We start from the raw sequence: 20,811 nt of genomic DNA, 5'->3' as shown, positions 1-20,811 counted from the left end.
CCTGCTCCTTGCTAGGGTTCTCTGATCTCTTCCACGGGTCTCTGATTTTTGAGGTGCTTCCCTTGGTGTTGATTTGTGGGCCAGAAGAAGAAACCTGAGTTAGTGTTGGGGGATTTGCCCCTGCACCCTGCTGGGCTGCCTCTCCTTCCCTGAGCTCTCAGCCCTGCTTTCCCCCTGGGCCTCTCTAAAGAGGAGAGCCGCAGCGAAGGATGGAAGAGGGGCTTATTGTGGCTGAATCTGGCCTCTGGCCTTTGTTGTCCTTTTGTGCAGGATGAACTGGAGACTGAGAAGCGAGCTGCCTTACGGGAAGCTGAGGAGCTGTTGGCCCTTGAGAGAGAAAAGGCACAGGCCCTTTGCCAAAAGGAGGAGGTGCTGACTTTGCAGCTGCAGGAGCAGAGCGGCCTCATTCTCCAGGTATGCATGTACCACTGTGCACTGGTTGGATTGGCAAGGCATCTGGTGCTAGAATCCATTCTGGGGCAATGGCAAGCCTTCAGGCGAAGTCTGGTGGGAAGGCGCCAGCCAGCAAGTGAAAGTTGGGGAAGGCGTCCTCCTTGCAGAAGTCCTTCAGAACAAGGAAGGAGCAGGAGCCAGAAGGGTTTGTCCCTGAAATGAAGGAAACAGGCTGATGCCTCCAGTCACAGCCAGGCTTTAGGAAGACCTCTTTGGGAGTGATCTGGATGGGGAGGCACGGACCCACAGCTATGGAAACATTCCAGCCGAGTGGTGATGAAGGCCTTACCCAAAGCCGGGTGAGGGGATGGGGGTAACGTCCACATTCTAAACTCAGGTGATTGGAAAGGTGGCCAGGCTGGGACAGAAATGGGATCTGCCTGAGAAAGAAAAGACAGGGATTGGGATTGATAGATTGGGATAGCTTGTGGCCTCAGTGGCAGTCTTGAGGCCCCTGAACTACTTAAGATACCCTTCCAGAGGGACAAAGATCCAGCCCTGCCTGTGCACGGCAGCCTGGGGGTGTGGAGTTCACCCGAACATCTTTTCCTCTTGACAGATCAGCTTCTGAGGAGTCCGTCTACAAGAGGCTCCTTCTCTTCCTTCCCTCTCACTCTCCTCTTTACCTTCTACGTCTGACTTCCAGTCTCATCATTGCTCCAAAAGGACCAGTATTCTCTTCCATTTCTCAATCCCCTTCCTCGACCTCTCCTTCGCCTTCATCCCCACTGGTCACTCTCTCCTCCTTGGTATCCTCTCCCTGGCTCTCCTCCTCCTTCTCTGACCATTCCTGTCTCCTTTGCTGAATTCTCCAGGCACACCCTCTAACGGAAGGGCTTCCTTAGGATCCTGGCCTGGGCCCTTTTCTTTGGCTTTGGGTGTCATTTTCCTTGGTGAGCTCATCAGCTCTCACAAATTCATTCTTCTCTGGGCCAGTGATTCTCAGATCTACTTAGCGAATCTTAACTTCCTTCCCTACCTGCACACTCACCTCTCCACTTGCTTATTGGACATCTTGAACTGGCTTTCTCCGAGTTGTCTATAATTCAGCATCTTTAAAACTGAGCTCATTCACTTCTCCAGACTCCCTCCTTCCCAACTTTCCTCTTCCCTGTCACCCAGACTCCCAAACTGGGAGTCCTCCTGGATTCCTCCCTGCCTCACCTCCAGATCCTGTCAGTGTCACTTTGGCAGCATCTCTTTGTCGATTTCACCTCTACAGCATCAGCGTCTCTTGTTGGTGTCACTTCAGCAGCATCTCTTGTCGATTTCACCTCTCTAGCATCTCGTCAGTGTCAACTATGTGACATCTCTTAATGCCAGCTCTGCAGCATCTCTTAGTGTATGTCATCTCTGTAGTGATCGTGATGGTGGTGGTGGTGGTTGGTTGGTGCCAGAGAGCAGCAGAGCACTGAACTTTGGGAGACCTTTGTTTCCACTTTAGGGGCAGAGGAAAGGCCAAAGAGGAAAAGAGTCCCAATGGAGGTGAGAATGATTGACAGGGTCCACTGTCATAGGACAGTGCAGCAGAGGATTCATTGAGGCCTGAAGGAGACAAATCTTTTTGGAAACATGAATTTCAGTGGGATGCTGAGAGCATAAAGCTGAGGCCTGGAAGGATTAGAAAAGAGAGAGCCTGAAGAGTAGCCTGAGAAAGCGGCCCTTGTACTCCTTCCTGCTTGAAGGATTTTGTCTGAGGAGGGAAAGAAAGCACAGTTGACAGGAAGAATTGTATAGACTGCAAGACTTTGGGTAGAAGAGATCAGTTCCTGTGTGAAAGGGTCAGGACTGAAGAGGGGAGCAAAGGGTGAAGGGGGGAGTTGCTAAAAGATCCTCAGATAGTGGGAAACATCTCAGCTGAATACGTGTTTGCTTAGACAGAAACCTGTGGCAGCCCCTGTGGTAGAGACTTTGGTCCCTGTCTTCAGGGAGCTTAGCTCATCAGCTGATCCTATCCTCTGAGGCTAAAGATAGGGCAGATAGGTCCAAGACAGAAATAAGAGTGGTTGCTCATGGACTAGCCATCTGGTAGAGGCAAGAGAATGCTCCTATGGATCAGGTCACACGAGTCTAAGCAATCCAAGTGTTAAGCAGAATAGGCCCATCTGAAGCATGTGAGGTGTCCATCTTGAACTGAATGTCTCTGAGGCCCTCTGGCTTGAAGGATGCCCTCCATGGCAGTGTCTGCTCCAAAGGGCACTGGGAGATAGTTAAAAAAAGCCCTTGGAAGGGCAGCTGGGTAGCTCAGTGGAGTGAGAGTCAGGCCTAGAGACAGGAGGTCCTAGGTTCAAACCCGGCCTCAGCCACTTCCCAGCTGTGTGACCCTGGGCAAGTCACTTGACCCCCATTGCCCATCCTTGCCAATCATCCACCTATGAGACAATACACCGAAGTACAAGGGTTTAAAAAAAAATCCCTTGGAATTTGTACCTGCATCCCTGGGTTTCACTCGCAGCTGTTGTCTTTGGAGAGCTGGGCTGAGGGTATGAGAGGGAGATGGAGTTGAAATTGTGGGATCAAGATTCATAGTGTTAGAGCTGGCAGGGACCTTAAGAGAAATTCTATCTCACCCCTTGGCTTTGTGGTAAGGAGTCTGACACAAAAGTGCCAAAGGGGTTTTGCCAAGGGACCCCAGCTTGTGAATAGTAGAGATGAGGCTGTGTGCTGGGGAAGTGTCTGGGATCTCTGCAATTGCACTCCTTTGTCTCCCATTGTTGGCTGTGTCCAGTATCCAGATGAACCTTCTTTGTTAACAAGGTCCTGTCTTTCAGCTTTCCTTTTTCCATAATTGCAAGCAATATATCTGACCTGCTGTCTGTAGGGAAAATGCCTTTAGCACAAATGCCAGATGTGTTTGAAAACCCATTTTTATAGTTCCAAGGTAGAAGAGCTTTATTATAAGGACTAGGCAGTAGCGGTAAGGTGACTTGCACACAGCTAGGAAGTATCTGCCTAGTTGCCCCAAACCAGGAAGCTCTTTTTTTGCTGTGGTACTTGGGAGAGCCCCTGGAGTTTTTCTGGGAATGGTGTTTATTTTGAAGTATGGCTTTCACCATTTATTGGTCAGGTATAGAGATAGCTAGCTCATTTACTAAGAAGAAGAGCATACTGGTCAGTTGTTGGGGAATGTTTCTCTGATTACGCTTTTATTCTTTTTTTCTCTGCATATAAAAATGACTTAAAAACAAAAGACAATATAAGACAACTTAGGGATGACAGTGACTTTGCAGTCAGAAAGCCTGGTTTCAATCTAGGGCTCTTTGACCACCTTTGGGACTTCCAGAGAGTATTAATTTTTCCTGGGACTAGCATAGGAATGTTCTGGTGTGTGAAAGCAGGGAATGGCTGATGGGAGGTCTGTGATTCCAGCCAGCTCAGTCCTAGAGTACTAAGAGCTGTTCTCATACTCCCCAAATCATGTCCTCCCTTCCATGTTTGTGAGGAGTGTTGAGAGAGAGAGAGAGAGAGAGAGAGAGAGAGGGAGGGAGGGAGGGAGGGAGGGGCAGGCAGGCAGTGGTCAGTGCCCTCATCAGCTGACCGTGGTGCTGAAAGAGAGCCTGGAATAGGATCGCCTCAGGGCAGTGTTTGGGGAAACATCTTTCCTGAGGGAAACATACAGCAGTACATTTCTATGATGCCTCATTTCATCTCTTCTTTTGGGGTCTCCTTCCCAACAGCTGAAGGAAAAAGTCTTGTCCTTAAATAGTGAAGTAGCAGAGAGTCATGAGGAGCTGAAAAAGCTTCAGGAGCGGCGCCACCGAGAACATGAAGAAGGAACAAACCTCCTATCTCTGCTGAGGTCTGACATGGACCATACCCAGAATGAAAGGTGGGTATTTTGGGGGAATGCAGTGAAAGAGGTCATTGTAGATTTATTCTAGTTGGGATTTGGGCCATTTACAGTTCAGTTTTGTGGCCCCTTCTCAACTGCTCAGTAGTATTTGTATGAAAATAGGAAAGGGCCCAGGCTCCTGAATGGAGGTCATGGCAGCTCTAGGCTTTCTGGTCGTTTTTGTCTTCTCAGGCTCTCATTTGGCATCCAAGTGAAGGGTGGCTCCTGCATTGAATAAAGGATAGTATGGGAAAGGTCTGAAAGTCCTTGGTTTCAAGGAGCTTCTTTTCTAAGTAGAGGAGACAATGCATGTGGGAAATTTCCCTGGGCCTAGTCAACCCTAGATGGGTGGCAGCATGCCTTCTGACATCACTTCCATTGAGAAATCTGCCCCCCATTGCTGTAGGGGCAAGGATTGGGGTTTTGAGAACATCAGTTTGGGTGGGTGGGAGAGTCCTTTGTGGTGGTTGCTAAGGAGACAAAGACATATGCATGGAGACAGAATGACAAAAGTCCTTCTTTTTGTGATGGCTATGGCACTGGAAGGATGCAGGTCTGGTAATTTGGGCTGGGATTCTGAGTGCTGCCATGCCTGGGGCACTGGGGGACAAGGGCTGGAGCTAGCTCAGGCAGCTTTTGCTCAGAGGACGTTGCTGCTTCACGTAGAATGGTTTGCCAATCCATCTGTGATGAGGATGATAATGAAGCTAATATTTGTGTAGTACCAGGTGATATGCTAAGCACTTGGGAAACATTACCTCATCTGATCCTCAGAACAACCCTGGAATTAGGTGGGAGAAGCGACTTTTCTGGGGTCACACAGTTATACGAATCTGAGGCTAAATTAGAATTCAAGTCTCTCAGCCTTTAGGCTGAGGGGTGTCTGTTGGTTGGTAATAGGTGTTGGTTGTTGCTGAAGTCTATCAATTTCAGTTCTGTAGCTTCTCTCCTCTGGCACTGCCACCCCCGGCACAGGCCCTCATCACCTCATGCTACTGGAGTAGCCTATTGCTGGCCCACTTGCCTCTAGTCTTTCCCTCCTCTGTAATTTCCTCTATTCAGCCACCAAAATAGCTTTCTCCTGGAGCAACTACCAAATGCTCTATTTGGCCTTCAGAGCTCTTCACAACCTGCCCCTCTTCTCTGCTAGTTACACCTTCATCTCCATCCAGTGACCCTGGCCTCCTGGCTGTTCTACAGAAAGATCCTCCGACCTTTATTTTGTTATGGGGAATATTGACCTAGTGTTTATAGATATGAATAAATACTGATAAATATAGCTAATATGGATATTCAGTTGTTGGCAGTTGAGGAGATGATTGGATTAGTAGTTGAGGCAATTGGCTGGAGACCTTATGATCAATCTTGTTCTCTAATTAATCCAATTAACTAAATAACTCTTATATCCACTCCCCTCCCATGCTTCATTGAAATGTCTGTCATGACTTTCTCAAATGAAGCAAACACCTAACTCTTCTTATTCTAAAACTAATCTAAACTATTTTACTATGCTAGAGAGAGACAGAAAAAAGAATAAGAGAAAGTAAGGAAAATTCTGCAAAATGCAAATCACATTACATTTACAAAAATTCAAATGCAAACAATTGCAATAACAAAATAACACACTATTCCACCTATACTATTATAGAAAACAAAATTCTGCCTAAAAATAATACTTTAAAGTTGTCCTAAGATAAAAACAACTGTGTTCTATTTATTTTAAGGAAAACAAAAAGAAAAAATGTTTGGACTTAACCTTTATTTCGCAGCTGTGGGTTGTAGAACCAGCTACAAAGAAAAGCTGACTTGAGATAGTAGCAAAGTGAAGGAAAAGTCAAGAAAATTGAGGGCTACTGTCATAACCTTCATGGTCTGTCAGAATGTAAGGGTTAAAAAAGTAAGGTTGGTTTAAATAAATGAGAAATGTGGTCTGTGAAATTAAAATATCTCAAGTCTCAAATGCCTTTTATAGCAGTTTATTTATAAAATAGAGGGAAAGAGTGGAAGTAAAGAAATAAGAAAGAGGGCAGAGTAAGAAATCTAGCTTAACGAGCTAGACTATTTGCTAGTTAGAATTTTGTAATATCCTTGTTTAACATTCTGGGTATTATATTAATAAGAATTATTCTTAAACCCTAAACTTTATACCTACCACATATCTTCGCTTACAAACCTCTGTTGTAACAAGATTCAAAACTTAAATCCTGTCTTCAATCTTCAGTCTTGACTGTAGTGATCCTTGTCCAATGTCCTTGAAATAGTGTCTAGCAATACCATTGTCCAATTGTGTTGTCATTGTTGTGTGGTAGTAGTCTTTGTTCCATTGACATTGTGGTTGTCCTTGTCCATTGCAGTTCTGCCATTGTTGTGTTGATCTTCATCTCATTCTAGATTACCGTCTTCTCCTGAAGTATTTTCTACTGTTGTAATTTTCTTTACATGAGATCAATGAATCCAGCTTGACTTTTCTCCTATTTTTACAGCACTTGGTGTAGCTTGATATAGCCCTTCCCAAGCAGGCTGTCTACATCCTTTTCTATTAAAGTTTTTGATATAGACTGTATCACCAGGGTTTATATCATGCAGTGTGAAATCAATAGGGTCTGCTTGCACTAGTGTTCCTAATTTTTGCAACTCTCTGATTCTTGTTTGTAACTCTTATGTACTCTGCTAACATGGAATTATACACAGGGCTGAAAGTCTTAGATTATAATGGAGGGTGACCAAATATCATTTCATATGGTGAAATGTGCTGGTCACCTCTGGGTCTGGTTCTTAAGTAAAACAAGGCTAAAGGCAAAGCCTCTGGCCATTTTAAATGTGTTTCTGTGCATAACTTTCCTATCATGGTCTTGATTTCTCTGTTCAGTCTTTCCACTTGCCCAGAACTCTGTGGATAATAAGGTACATGAAATTTTGGTGTTATTCCTAACTTTTCATATATTTGTTATAATACTGAATCAGTGAAGTGTGTCCCCTGGTCAGAATCTATCCTTCCTGGCAGGCCAAATTTGGGTATGATTTCTTTTAATAACACCTTTGCCACAAAATTTGCAGTATTCTTATTAGATGGAAAAACTTCTGGCTACCTTGTCAATTGATCCACTATAACTAAGCAGTATTTAGTTTCCTGCTTTTGGCATCGATATGAAGTCTATCTGCAAATGCTCAAAAGGTGTGAAAGCTAATGGTCTTCTTCCAAATGCTTTTTGCCTGAAAACAGACTGGTAGTACTGTTGGCATACTTGACAAGATGAACAGGTCTTACAAGCTATATTTGTAATACTGGAGCTATCCACTATGGTTTGTGTGCCAAAATGACCTTTCCTGTGTATAGCTCGACAGATTTGGCTGTAAAAAGCTCTTGGTATTATTGGCTTTCCATAAGATGCAATCCAAATACTGTTCTTTTGCTGTGCTTTAAAATTTTATCTCCACTTTTTAACTTCTTTTTCATTATAAGCTTTTGCCAAATCTGTTTCACTTATGAAGGAGAGATTTGCTGTACATCTGCTCTATGGTTCCCTCTTGCAACAAAGTCAGCATTCCCAGTATACACTGGACAGTGAACGACAGCTAACCTCCTTAGCAATTGCAGAGCAATTAAAAGTTCATTAATGATCTTTGCATTGGTTCTTTCCTAAAGATGTTAAGAACCCATACTGTAACCAGACTTCTCATGATGTGCTAAATGCCAAATGCATAGAGTCCTTGTAGATTGTAGCATCTTTATCCCTTGATATTAAACAGGCTTATTTTAGGGCAATCAACTCAGCTGCTTGTACACTCAGATTTGATGGGAGTGCTGTATACCAAACTGTTTCAAACTCTGTAACCATAGTAGCTCTGGTGTGCTGTATGCCATCCTTTATGAAAGATGAGCCATCAGTGAAAAGTATGAGATCAGCATTGTCTAAAGGTGTGTCAAGATAAGTTTTCCTGAGGTCTTTCTGCAATTTGTACCACTTTTTCAGTCATGTAGAGGTTCTCCATTAGGTGGCAAATCTGGCAATAGAGTGGCAGGATTATGGATATGAATCTCTTTAATGTGATGTTGTCATTGCCTGGCAGAGTGATCTCATATCTAGTTAATCACTGATCTGAGAAAGCTTGGGTTCCATTTCTCAGCAGCAATGTTTCTACTTCATGAGGACATACACATAATTGTAAGTGGACATACTAATACCAAGTCTGCAGCTTTGGTGACTAACAAAGCAGTGATAGCTTCTCCTCTGCGGCACAGAGGAGCTTCGGCTGCAATAGGATCTAGCTGAGCTGAATAGAAAGCTTTTGGCCTTTTCAGTGGACCCAGACTGTACAAGCACACCAGAGGCAACAGCTTTCCTTTCATGGACATGCAACACAAAAGGCTTATTGTAATTTGGTATTCCCAATGCAGGTGCTGACAAGATGGCTTGTTTCAATTTTGCTATTGCTGCTAGATGTTCAGCACTTAGTTTCAGTTGCTCCGTTACTGTATCTCTTGTTAGTTCTGTAAGGGGCTTGGTGATCTCTCCATAACAAGGTATTCACTGCCTACAGAACCCAGTTGTTCCCAATATGGCTCTTAGCTGCTTCTTTATTCTTGGTGCTGTTAATTTTTGAATGTTTGCAATCCTTTTCTCTGAGATGTATCTTGACCCTTCTGCTAGTACAAATCTTAGATATTCTACTTTAGGGAGGCACTACTGTATTTTTGCTTTTGTTATTTTATGTTCCCTTTTAAATAACTCTAGCAGAAGGTGTTTACTATCCCTTTGACATGCCTTAACCAAGGGAGAAGCTAATAAGTCATCAACAAAGTGGATAAGTGTGCTCTCTTGGAAGTCTATTTTGGCCAGGTCTTGTGTTAAAATTTGGGAGAAGACCATAGGGCTTTCTATGAACCCTTGTGGAAGATGACATATCAGATATATTGAGAGCCCTTCCACATAAACACAAATCTTCTGGGAATCTTTGTGAATTGGGATAGAAAAGAATGTAGAACATAGGTCCACCACTGTGAAATATCTTGCATTGCTTGGTATTGAAGAAATTATTGTTGATGAACTGGGGACTACTGGATGCCTCTTTACTACATCGTTGTTTATGGCTCTGAGATCTTGCACAAATCTATAAACTGTTTTCTCATTTGCCTTATAAGCTTCTTGATTGGCAGGACTGGCGTGTTGTACTCAGACTTGCAAGGGATTATAATCTTTTGCTTTACCAAGGACTCTGTCACTGGTGTTATGCCCTCTATGACTTCTTTTGACAAGGGATACTGTCTTATTGATGGAGCTAGACCACCTCTAGTTGTGATTTTTGCTGGCAAAGCTGATTTTAGTAAACTTACATCTGTAAATGATGTGGCCCACAATGCTTCTGGAATATCTGTAGGAATTTCATAAATCTATGTCTTTTGCATTTCATGATCTTCTAAGAATAATGCTGGGAACACATTTAGTGATTCCTCTGGCAATTACAGAGAAATATCACCAGCTAGGGTACACACTATTGTTGCTGTCAATTTTCACAATAAATTTCTTCCCAAAAGATATACAGAGGAGTTTGGCATCAATAAAAATGAATGCTCTACACTCAGTGGACCCAGAGAAACCATCCTGAGTGGCAGCTTTTTCACCTCAAAAGGTGTCCCAGAAATTTCTACAACCTTCATAGAGTCCACCATATAGTACTGTTCATCTGGGGAATTTATCAATACAGATCTAGATGATCCCGTGTCCAGCAAGCAGTTGTAAATACTATTTCCAATTTTCAATGTGACATGGGATTCTGTACTCTTCAGGGGAGAGTGAAGAGTACCACTGGCACCACTGGTGTTAAGACTTCTGGATCAGGAAACCTATATTTGTTATACTGTCCTTCACTCTCTTAGATTATTTGCTTCAATCCCCAAATTCCATATTTCAAAGCTTTCATTTTTAGTATCTAAATTCCACCTCCCCTAGTAAACTTTTATGATTGAGCTTTCTGGGATTCTTGCTTCTGAGTATTAGCACTGACAATTTGTGAATATTTTGGGCATTCACCATTCCTTATATACGTTTGCATTACCTCAGCCTGGTTATCACCCTGGTAATTATATGCATTTGGATAGCCATTTGGAAAGCCATTTCTTATATCTTGATATTTGTACCTAAATCCATTGTATGCATTGCCTCGGTTGTTGTACCTGCCTTCATTTCTAAACCCATAGTTGTATCAGTTTCCCCAATAAAAATTTCCATTGTTTCTAAAATTATTTGAGAGGTAGCCTCCATTTTGCCTGAAAACTCATTCCCAGGATCTACAATTTCTCATTAAATGACCCCTATGGCCACACATGTAGCACCTTGGGCCCTGATCATTGTAATTTCTTTGTGGAGCATTGTATTGCCTATGACAGTAGCTATGTTTTGGTTTTTTTCCCTGTTTTTCTACTTTGCTAAGTTTTATTTTCAGATCTTTTCTCTTGTCTCAGTTCTTCAACTAACTCATTATTCTTTTCTTCATGTTTGTCCTTATCAGCATTTTAAATGTATTTTGCTATACATTTCAATTCATCTAATTCCATTTCATTTCAATCAGGGCATTGTTGTTTAAAGTAATTTCTCACCACCACACACGTATTTTTAACAAATTGTCTATGTTAGTGCCTCACATCACATGCTTTGGAGACGTCAAGTCCAATGTACCTTTCCCCTAGGTCTATAAGCCTATCCATAAAAGCTGAAGGTATCTTCCCACTGTCCTGTCTCACCTGCTCAAATTTAGTCCAGTTACCTTGCCTATCAGAGCACTCTCATTGTTTTAATCACTGCCTGCCTCGCTTTAACCAGTTGTTCATAACCTCCTTCAGAATTAATTTTTCATTTTGGATTTACAAGTGGCCATTCACTAGTTTCTCTAACAATTTTTTCTTTCTCCCTCTTTGCCAATAATTCATCTAGTAAAATTTCAAAATCGAGATAATCAGAATCAAATTGCTTAACTATTTTCTCAAATTGTTCGGTAACTGGGGGCAGCTGGATAGCTCAGTGGAGTGAGAGTCAGGCCTAGAGACAGGAGGTCCTAGGTTCAAACCCAGCCTCAGCCACTTCCCAGCTGTGTGACCCTGGGCAAGTCACTTGACCCCCATTGCCCACCCTTACCAATCTTCCATCTATAAGACAATACACCGAAGTACAAGGGTTTAAAAAAAAAAATTGTTCGGTAACTGCCACAGGTTCTTCCTCAAATGAAGGAGTTCCCTTCTTAAAGCTATCTATATAAGTGTTTGTGTAAATCCTTTATGATGTCTAACATTTATGAATTGGTACCCTGGGGTTAGTACTGGGACCTCTAGTAGTGGGAAAAAACCTCCAATATTGTTATTCAGTTCCTTGGTTTCCCTCTCTAATTTTGTTTCTCGAAAATATTGCTCCATTAATTTTCCTTGCTTCATTATGTTTTCTAGATATTCGAAGCGCATGTCAAATTGCTTTTCTTTTTGTTGTTTCTTTCTCTGGAGTGCTTTTAGATTTAGGATGTAATAAATGAACACCGTAATCATGAAAATGAAGAGTATTCCACAGCTCCCCAATGGTGTCAATTTTAAAATATCAAATAGTGTAAGACAAAGTATGTTTAGTATTGGCTGTGGGACTGAGCTATCCCTAATATACCCAGGAATCTTTCTTGTAAAAACCTAGGTCACATTCCCTAGGTTTATGTTGTTGAATATCATTTTGACTATTAAGTCCTTTTAGATGTATCTCTTTGCAGTTTCTTGTCCTGGTAGAGGAGCATTGATTTGCCACTTTTCATGGGGAATATTGACCTAGTATTTATAGATGTCAATAAATATTGATAGAATATAGCTAATATGGAGATTCAGTTGTTGGCAGTTGAGGAGATGGTTCGTTAGCAGTTGAGGTAATTGACTGGAGGTTGGTTATAAAAAACACTTTTATTTTTATTCATTTATTTATTAGAGTTGTGATTTATATATATATAACATATATATAATATATAAAATAATAAACAAACACATGCATTTTAAAACTATATTTTAAGCTATATTTTATTAAAAAAATTTTTTAAACTATGAAAGATACGGGGATAGGAAAAGGAAAATAGAAAGGTAGGAAATTTTTATTTACCCTAATATAAAAAAATCTAATTAAACCCCAATTCCCAAATCTGTCTCTCATGAGGCGACTTCTCTGGAAATTCAGGGCTAACTTAACTATTCTTTCTGTCTATTAAATAAATCTATCTTACTAAGCTATTATAATTATATTACACTTAAACTCTTTTCCTTATATTTTAGCTTTTAAGATTCAATATAGTTTTTTCTCTCTCTCCAGACTCAGAGGATTCACTCTGAGAGATTCAAAGTCAGCCTCTCTCCTAGTTGTTGCTCTCTACTCCCCTCTGGTGGAGTTCTACAGAACCGCACAGCCACTCTTCTGTCTATCAGTCACTTTTCTAACCTTCTTCGATATCAGGATGTTTCCCAAGTAATCTACCACCAAATGTTCCAAATTGCTCAGAAGCAGCTCCCTAGACACCCTTTCTCAACAAGGAAGATCTAGAGATTTAGTGATCCATTGACCAACTGTTTTTCCTAGGGTCTCTGGGAATTCTCTACCTCTGACCTACTCAGAATTCTCTGGCTGCTGAAAGGAACCTTAGAAACTCTTTTCTTAGCTGGAGACCTTCTTATGATCATCCTTGTTCTCTAATTAATCCAATTAACTAATTAACTCTTATAATTTCCTCTGGCTGTCACCCAAAATACTCTCTCCCTCCCCTCTAAGTATTAGCCTCCTTGGCTTCCTTTAAGTCTCAGCTAAAGTCTCATCAGAACATGAGGTTTCAGGTGCCTTCCTTCTATTAAATATTTTAATTTTATCTTGCACTTATCTTGTTTGCACATAGTATAGTTGTCTACATGTTTTCTCTCCTACTAGACTGTAAGCTCCTTGCGGGCAGGGCCTGTCTTTGCCTCCTGGTATCATAGGGTCTGGCACATAGGTGCTTAATAAATGTTGATAGATTGATCATGGGAATGGAATGCCCCATTTCCACAGAGAAACAAATGGTGGAGCTTGTTATAAAGTCTCCTAGGGAGGCAAGTATTCCAGTACATGCTTAGATTTCCAGAGTTATATGTATAGTATGTCATTGCATCCATAGGTAGCTTCAAAATCTTGTAAAAACATGCCCTCTCCTGCCCTCAGCCTCCTACTGTTTGCCCCCTTCCCTCACCTCCTGGCTCAGGGCCTGAACTCCTGCTTCACTGAGCTCCTTTCCCTCCTCTGCATCTTGAAGTCCTTTGCCAATATCCTCAGGCTCTGAGGGGAGGCCTTCTCTCCAAGACCTTGATCCCCTCCTTTCCCGCCTTCTTCAGCATTTGTTCCCTCAGTTGTCTTCCACACCTAGCTCTCTTCAAGGTTTTCTCCCTTTAGAATCATCATTTTGTTGCTTTCCACAAACCTTTTTGCTTGATCTTAACCCTCCTCTGAGATTCTGTCCTATGTGTTCTCCCCCTTTCACTGCCAACCTCCAGAAAGATTTTCACTGCCTCCACTTGTCCTCTTGCTCCCTGGCCAGGCCTCTGCAGTCTCTCTCACCACTAGTCTGAAACAGCTCTCTAGAGCATCTGTCGTCGTTGTCATCAATGGCTGAATCTGCTCCTTTCTTCAAAACCTTCACACCACTAACCCTGCTTGGAGCCTTCCTGGGCATTCTCTCCTCTCTGGTTATTAGGACCCTGCTCTCTCCTCATTCTTCTACTTCTTGTTCAGCTGCTTTTGTCCTCCTTTGCTGTTTGACATCCCCATCAAATCTGCCCTGGGTGTCCCTCTCTCTTCAGCCAGCAGTAAGTGCTTGTGATCCTCATTCTCCTTTGCCCACATACACAGGTCTATCTAGTCCTTTCTCCTCCATCTCTCCTGTTTTTCCTTTTAATTCTCCTCACAGCTGCCACCTTCTTGTCTCACTTGGACCTTCCCAAAGGCCTACACTTGGACTCTGGCACGCTATTCTCCCTTTAGCCCATTATATCCTCCAGAGGCAGGCATAGTTGCCAAAGAGAACTTCCCAGAGTGTCTCTCCTCCCGAAACTCCTTATTTGAAACCCTTCTGGGTGACTTTACAAGCTCTCCCTGCACAATCTGACCCTGACCAGCCTCCTTGCTGTTCCTTTCCTATGGCCAGTCTTCTCTTGTCTCTGTTTCTCATGTCTGTGACTCTTCTTCCTTCCCCTGCCTCCTAGGACCCCAAACATCCCTTAGAATTCTGCTCAACGCCCCCCTCCCCCCCAGTCTACTCCCGGCTTGTGTGGGAGACTTGATTAGCATTTGTGCTCATCCCAGGTGTAATCCATACTCTTTTTATTGTATCAGTGATAGCTTATGACCCAAAATGACCCTTATTGAAGTAAAAAATAAATATAGTAGGTAAGGTTAAGGTTAGGTGGTTTTCTAGACACTTAGATGAAATAGTCCTCACTGCCAGTTATCAGAATTCTGGGTTTGGGAAGGCTTCCAGGGAGAAACTGACAAGTTACCAATCTGTTGTAAATCAGAGTTTTATTTTAAACTGGGACAGGTAGGGGAAGGGGGAGTGGGATGATCTACCTGGGTATTAACACTAATTCTTCCCGCCAAAGTCCAATAGGTTTAAATAGATCTTTACTACACTGAATCTCTACCTACAGATCCCAGCTACCTGTACTATCTCCTAACCAGAATACCACCATATCCCCCCCCCCCCCCCCCCCCGTTGTAACTGAGTAAGGAAAAGCTGGAAGATACATAGGTCCACTGAATCAAAAAGGGAGATGTCTCACAAACAGTTGTTCTCTGGGTTTGGCAGGAGTCCATTAGAATCACAGCAGTAGCAGGCATAGCTCCAATACGAAGGGGAGTAAGGATTTTACTCACACAGTCCACCTGTGGAGTTTAAACCAAACTCAGCCACTTCCTAGAAGGTAAAAGGCTTGTTGGAGAAGTCCACATATACTGTCTCTTACTCCAGAGAGCAAGTCCAAAACCCAACTGTCCCAGCAGAGTCACTGTCACCAGAGTTCTGGAATTCTATCTCTGCCTCTGCTTTGGCACTTCCTGCTTTCTCTCTGATTTCCCTCTAACATTATGGATAGCTTGACATAGATAGTTGTAAAAATGTTTTGGTAAAATAGGCTTTCCTGTGGATGCTACCCAAATTCCATTGTCTTCCCTAGCTCCAAATTTCTGTTTGCATGTCTGAATTTCAGTGTCCAAATATGTTTTTTTAAGATCTGTTGACTCTATCATGGACAAACTCATTATGCAAGCTGGTGCATTTTGTGCTGTGTACCTAGCTGCAAAATCAGCTTGATTATTACCCTAAGACATTGCATCTTTACTAAAAGAATGACTGTTGCAATGTATTATGGCCAATTCTTTAGGTTTAACATAGCTGTCAGTAGCTCTGTTATAATCCCAACATGAGCTGTTTTCCTGCAGATGTAATAAACCCTCTCTGTTTCCAAATTGACCCGGTCACATGGCATATCGAGAACTCATAACATTAGCCCTCTTGCTTTCAGCTAAGTTACAAGTGTGTGTTAAGAGCCACTAACTCTGCCCCTTGAGCACTCATATTCTTGGGTAGAGGAGCATACTGTAAGGTCTCAAATTATGTTACTACTGCTGCACCCATGTACCATGTACCATATCCTATTTTGCATATATGAAGAACCATCAATAAAAAGCACAAGATCAAGATTGTCAATTGGTCTGTCTTTTAAATCTTTTCTTGGTTATTCTGCTAACTCTACAACTGTTGTGCATTCATGCAATGGTTCTCCATTAGTTGGTAAGTTGGGACGAGTGTTGCTGGGTTCAACACACTACACCTTTTAATTTGTATATTTTCATTCCCAAGAAGAATTATGTCATATTTGGCTATATGTTGATCCAGGAAAGCCTGAGTACAATATTTAAGTATAAGGGCTTCTATTTGGTGAGGGCAAAAGATTGTTAAAGGATACCTGAGAACTAGATCTGCAGATTTCTGTATCAATAGTGCTGCGGCAGCAATGCCACACAAGCATGGAGTGATACCAACTGCGATAGGGTTTAGTTTGCATTATAATATGCTATGGGATGGTGATTTGGTCCTAGGGTCTTTATTAACACTCCTGAAGCTATCCCTTTATGCTCATGCACAAATAACATAAACGGTTTTTCAAAATCTGGTATCCCAAGGGCTGATGCGCAAAGAATTGCTTCCTTAAGTTTTGTTATGGCTTGCAAATGTTCTGATTTGAGTTGAGTGGTTCTGGTTCTGTGTTTTTGGTTAAATTAGTGAGATTTGGTTAATTCGCTATACCCAAGGATCCCTTGTCTACAGAAACCCATCATCCCAAGTATGGCTCTTAACTGTCTTTTGGTTCTTGTGGCTCTGAGTTTTTGGATGTTGGCTATACATTTTGGGAAATAACTCCTAGAACCTCCAGATAGAATGAATCCTAGGTATTCAACTCTTTGTAGACACCATTGCATCTTGGTTTCAGAGATCTTATGTCTTCTCTTACATAATTCACATAAAAGAAACTTGCTATCTCCTAAGACAAATTTTTTTAATTTGGAGAGGCTAAAAGAATGTCATGTACTAATTTGCTGTCTTTAAAATGGATAGTTTCTAGATCATTATTTAGGATTTGCAAAAAGAGAAATGGACTTTTGAAATACCCTTGGGGCAAACGGTTCCAACAGAAACTTCTTCCCTGCCAGGTGAAAGCAAAAATCTTTTGGTAGTCCTTATGTATGGGGAACGGGGAAAAAAAAAGAAAAGTCTACCACTGTGAAATATTGTGCACAACTGGGTATGGAGGAGATAATTGTAGCTGTAGATGGTACTATTGGGAGTGGTTTTATAACATAATCATTTATAGCCCTTAAATCTTGGACAAATCTGTAACACGGTTTCCAATTTTCATCAACTTTGGTTTTTTAATTGTTAGTATAGGAGTATTACATTCTAAAATACATGGTACTATAATGCCTTGCTCTAACAATGATTCTATAATTGATCTTATGCCCTCTACTGCTTTACTTAAAGGATATTGGGGAATACAAGGTGGAGGACCCCCTCTAGTCTTTAACTGGTATTGCTGATTTAGGTTAAGACTACGTCTGTAGAAGATGAAGCCCATAGACTGTTTGGAATATCGTCTGGAATTGGATAAATTGTACACATTTCTCCTTTTGCCTCAACTTTGTCTAAGAATAACACTGGAAAAATTTCAAGGGATTTTTCAGGAAGTTGTAAAGAGATATCTTGAGATGGTGTACATTGTATGGTGGCTCTTAATTTACATAAAAGATCCCTGCCAAATAAATTCGTTGGTGAGTTGGGCATTAAAAGAGATGAGTATTCCACAGATAAAGGACCTAATGATAATATTTTGGGTTGTAACTTCTTTACCCTTTGTGGTCTCCCAGTTACTCCCACTATTTCCAAACTTCCTCCAGCCTTACATTCCTCAGGGGATGTTTGCAAAATGCTTTTAGTTGCACCCATGTCAACTAAGCAATCATAAATATGCCCCCCAACATTTAATGTAACATGTGGTTCTGTGCTGTTTGGTGGTGAATGTGTAGTTATAATAGTTGCTAAAATAGTTGGATCTGGGAAATTGCATCTCTAATTCCTGACTGTCACATTCCACCTCCCCATTTACTTCTGCATCACTATTTTGCCAGGGTTTAATAGTTCCTATCATTTTGCCAGGATTTACTTTTTTCACAGCACCTTCCTTCATTTTCTATTCCATTGCTCTCACTTGTTGTTATAGTATCTATGTATTCCTTCCCACAATCTTTATTTTTGTTTCCTAAAACTGTGCTATCCTATGCACACCTTCATAATGTACATGCCCCCTTTTCCATATCCCCTTTTTGGCAATTGCCTCCTGCTACTTGAGAGTATTTAGGACAAGTTCCAGTTTTCATATATTCTTACATTGTTTGCAAGTCTGGGGCTTGTTTGGTCTCATGGCAACAACCATGATTATAGCAGTTACTATCTTGTCTTTGGTATGTATTGTTAAACCTGTTATTATTATGGTTATATGAACTCTACCTATAAACATTGTTGTTAAAGTTATTGCCAAGGTTTCCCCTAAACCTTTGCTCATAGAAATGTCCTCTAAAATGACACTCTCTCATCATGTGTCCAACACATGGTTACATGGTCCAACATGGTTGGACACGGTCCAACATGGTTACATAAATAACATTTAGGGGGATTTTACCTATTTGTTCTGGAATTGTAGTCACTTTTAGCAGGTCTATAAGATCTTAAAGCTGCCACTGCTTTGATCTCCTTTATCTCACTTTCCTTAAGCTTTTGGTTTACTTCTTTTAATTGCTTTCTTAAGTCATTAATCAAGTCATTTTTGTCCTCTGCCTGTCTGTCTTTATCTGCATGACAAATATAGCAAGCCTTTCTTTTAAGTTCCTCCAGACCCATAGAATACCAGTTCAGGCAATTGTTTCTCCAAAAAAAAAAAAAAGAAATTGTCTTCTAATGTGGCCTATGTTATCATCAGATAAAATGTCCATTTCCAGCTATTTCTCCCCACATTCTATAAATCTGTCCAAAAATGTTGCTGGTGTTTTCCCTGCTTCCTACCTTAATCTTTCAAATTTTGACCATGTGCCAAGGCTTTTGGAATTTGCTTTCATGACATCTAGAATAGATTCCCTAGCTTTCCCCAAATATCTGTATGCTTCAACAGAATTCATCTCGAGTTCAGAATTTTCAGTGGGCCATGGAGTGAGATCATCATTATTATGTGTTTGTTTAATAAATTGTTGTTTTTCTCTCCTACTTAGTCATTCACCCATAAGAATTTCAAAATCCCAAAAATCTGTATCAAAAATCCCAGTTACTCTCTTAAACTCCTTAATCACTCCCACTGATTCATTGTCAAACTTTGGGGTTCTCTTTTTCATTGCATTCAAATCAACTTGTGTGAAGTGTTTATGGGATTTAATATGCAGAATTCCCAGGTCAGGTGATATAAAAGGTACATCTCGGAGAGGAAACATTGCTGCAGGAGATTTTCTAAAGCTTGTTCCTCTAGTTGTAGCTGAGAAGTACTTGTTTTTCAGCACCACCCGTTCTAATTACTCCTTGTGGTACCACCCTTGACATTGCCCCTTTGGCTTTGGTAAGTTCTAAGTACTGAGCCTCTACTTGCTCAAGCTTTGCTTGCAAGGTTAAAACTAGTTGCTTTATTTCACTGTTCCCTAAGATTAACCAGCCAGTAACATTAAGCCTTTTAAAAATTGCCACCACAATCTTCTTGAATTGGTAGAGGCATCCTACTAGAAGAATCAGGAGAGGCAAATAAGACAGAGCCCCACATTTGGTAATATCAGTGATTGGTAATAAAACTTGGAACTCAAAAAAATCATGTACGTAATCTGGCATGATTACCATATAGAAAAAAGGTATCATTGTAGTAAAATACCAGATAGTTTCCATTGTGCTATGCTCAGGCACACTGGAGAAATAAGCTTCTTAAGAAAAATGAATTTCCCCAGGGACACAGTAGGAATTATTACCTTCCGCTGTTATAAATAAAATGCACTCTGCTTAACATTGCTTGCAAATAGCTGTTTGATTGACAGCTGACTGGGAGATAGGTTATGGAGCCCCCTATCAGGTGGAGAGAGGTATTGCACTTGTCAGCACAGACTTACTGAGTCTGTCTGTCAGTTAGTCTGCCTGCTCTCAGGCTTCCTACCACCGCAGAAGCCCCCTGCTGTGACCGAAGATTTTAAATGGCTTCTGACCTTCAAGAAAACTTCAAATCTCTAAGCTCTCATCCTGAAAAACAGAGTAGCTAATAAACCCAGAAGGCTAATAGGAGAACTCTAGTGCATAGATGTAGTTTTCACTTAGAGAACTCCCTAAATACCCACCTGGGGTCTCCAGATAGTCTAGCCCCTGTTAGTGAGAGTAAAGCAGAATCACTTTCTTACACTGAGCTAGTCATGCAAAACGCCTTGGAGACAATGTTATATAAAATCAGTATCTCTATTTATTCAAAGAGAGGGTACAAACCGAGGATCAGAACAAGGTGTCCCTGACTAAAGGATCTAGCTATCCAATCCACCAACATCTATATCTCTTGCAAGAAGGAGTCTTCTGGTCTTCAAGCTAACCTACCAGCTCCCTATTTCTATCTAGGTGTTCCCCAAAAAGAGCTGGCTAAGCTGCCTATCTATTGACCCTCAGTAGTTGGTTTGGCTGAGTTCAAAAGCAGTCTCCAAAACCGGTTAGGATTGCCCTCAAAATGGCCAAGTCCAACCCCAGTGGGTCTGACTCCTGAGATAAATCCTCAAAGCCAAACTGATAAGATTTTAGACAGAACCTTCAGGAAAGTTGATAAAATCACAGTAGGTATAGTCAGATCCTTTGTTGCCAGGGAATGGCCCCAGAAACTCTAGATAGCTGGGGGGGTGGGGGGTGGTGGTGGGGGGTGGTAGAACTGTTAA

At 41.5% G+C, this 20,811-nt stretch overlaps 1 protein-coding gene across 1 annotated transcript in view; it reads left to right on the top strand.

Moving 5' to 3' along the window:
• PCNT (pericentrin) overlaps window positions 1–20,811 on the top strand; it is a 104,303-nt gene that overhangs the window by 26,483 nt on the left and 57,009 nt on the right. Inside the window, exons 18-19 of the mRNA XM_044675701.1 lie at window positions 271–414; window positions 4,131–4,282. Coding sequence (XP_044531636.1) covers window positions 271–414; window positions 4,131–4,282 — 296 coding nt within the window. The remainder of the gene's footprint in view (window positions 1–270; window positions 415–4,130; window positions 4,283–20,811) is intronic.

Source organism: Gracilinanus agilis, chromosome 4 (assembly GCF_016433145.1).
Source record: "Gracilinanus agilis isolate LMUSP501 chromosome 4, AgileGrace, whole genome shotgun sequence".
NCBI lineage: Eukaryota > Metazoa > Chordata > Mammalia > Didelphimorphia > Didelphidae > Gracilinanus > Gracilinanus agilis.
Note: the sequence above shows the minus strand (reverse complement) of the source record. Positions and strands in the feature narration are given on the sequence as shown.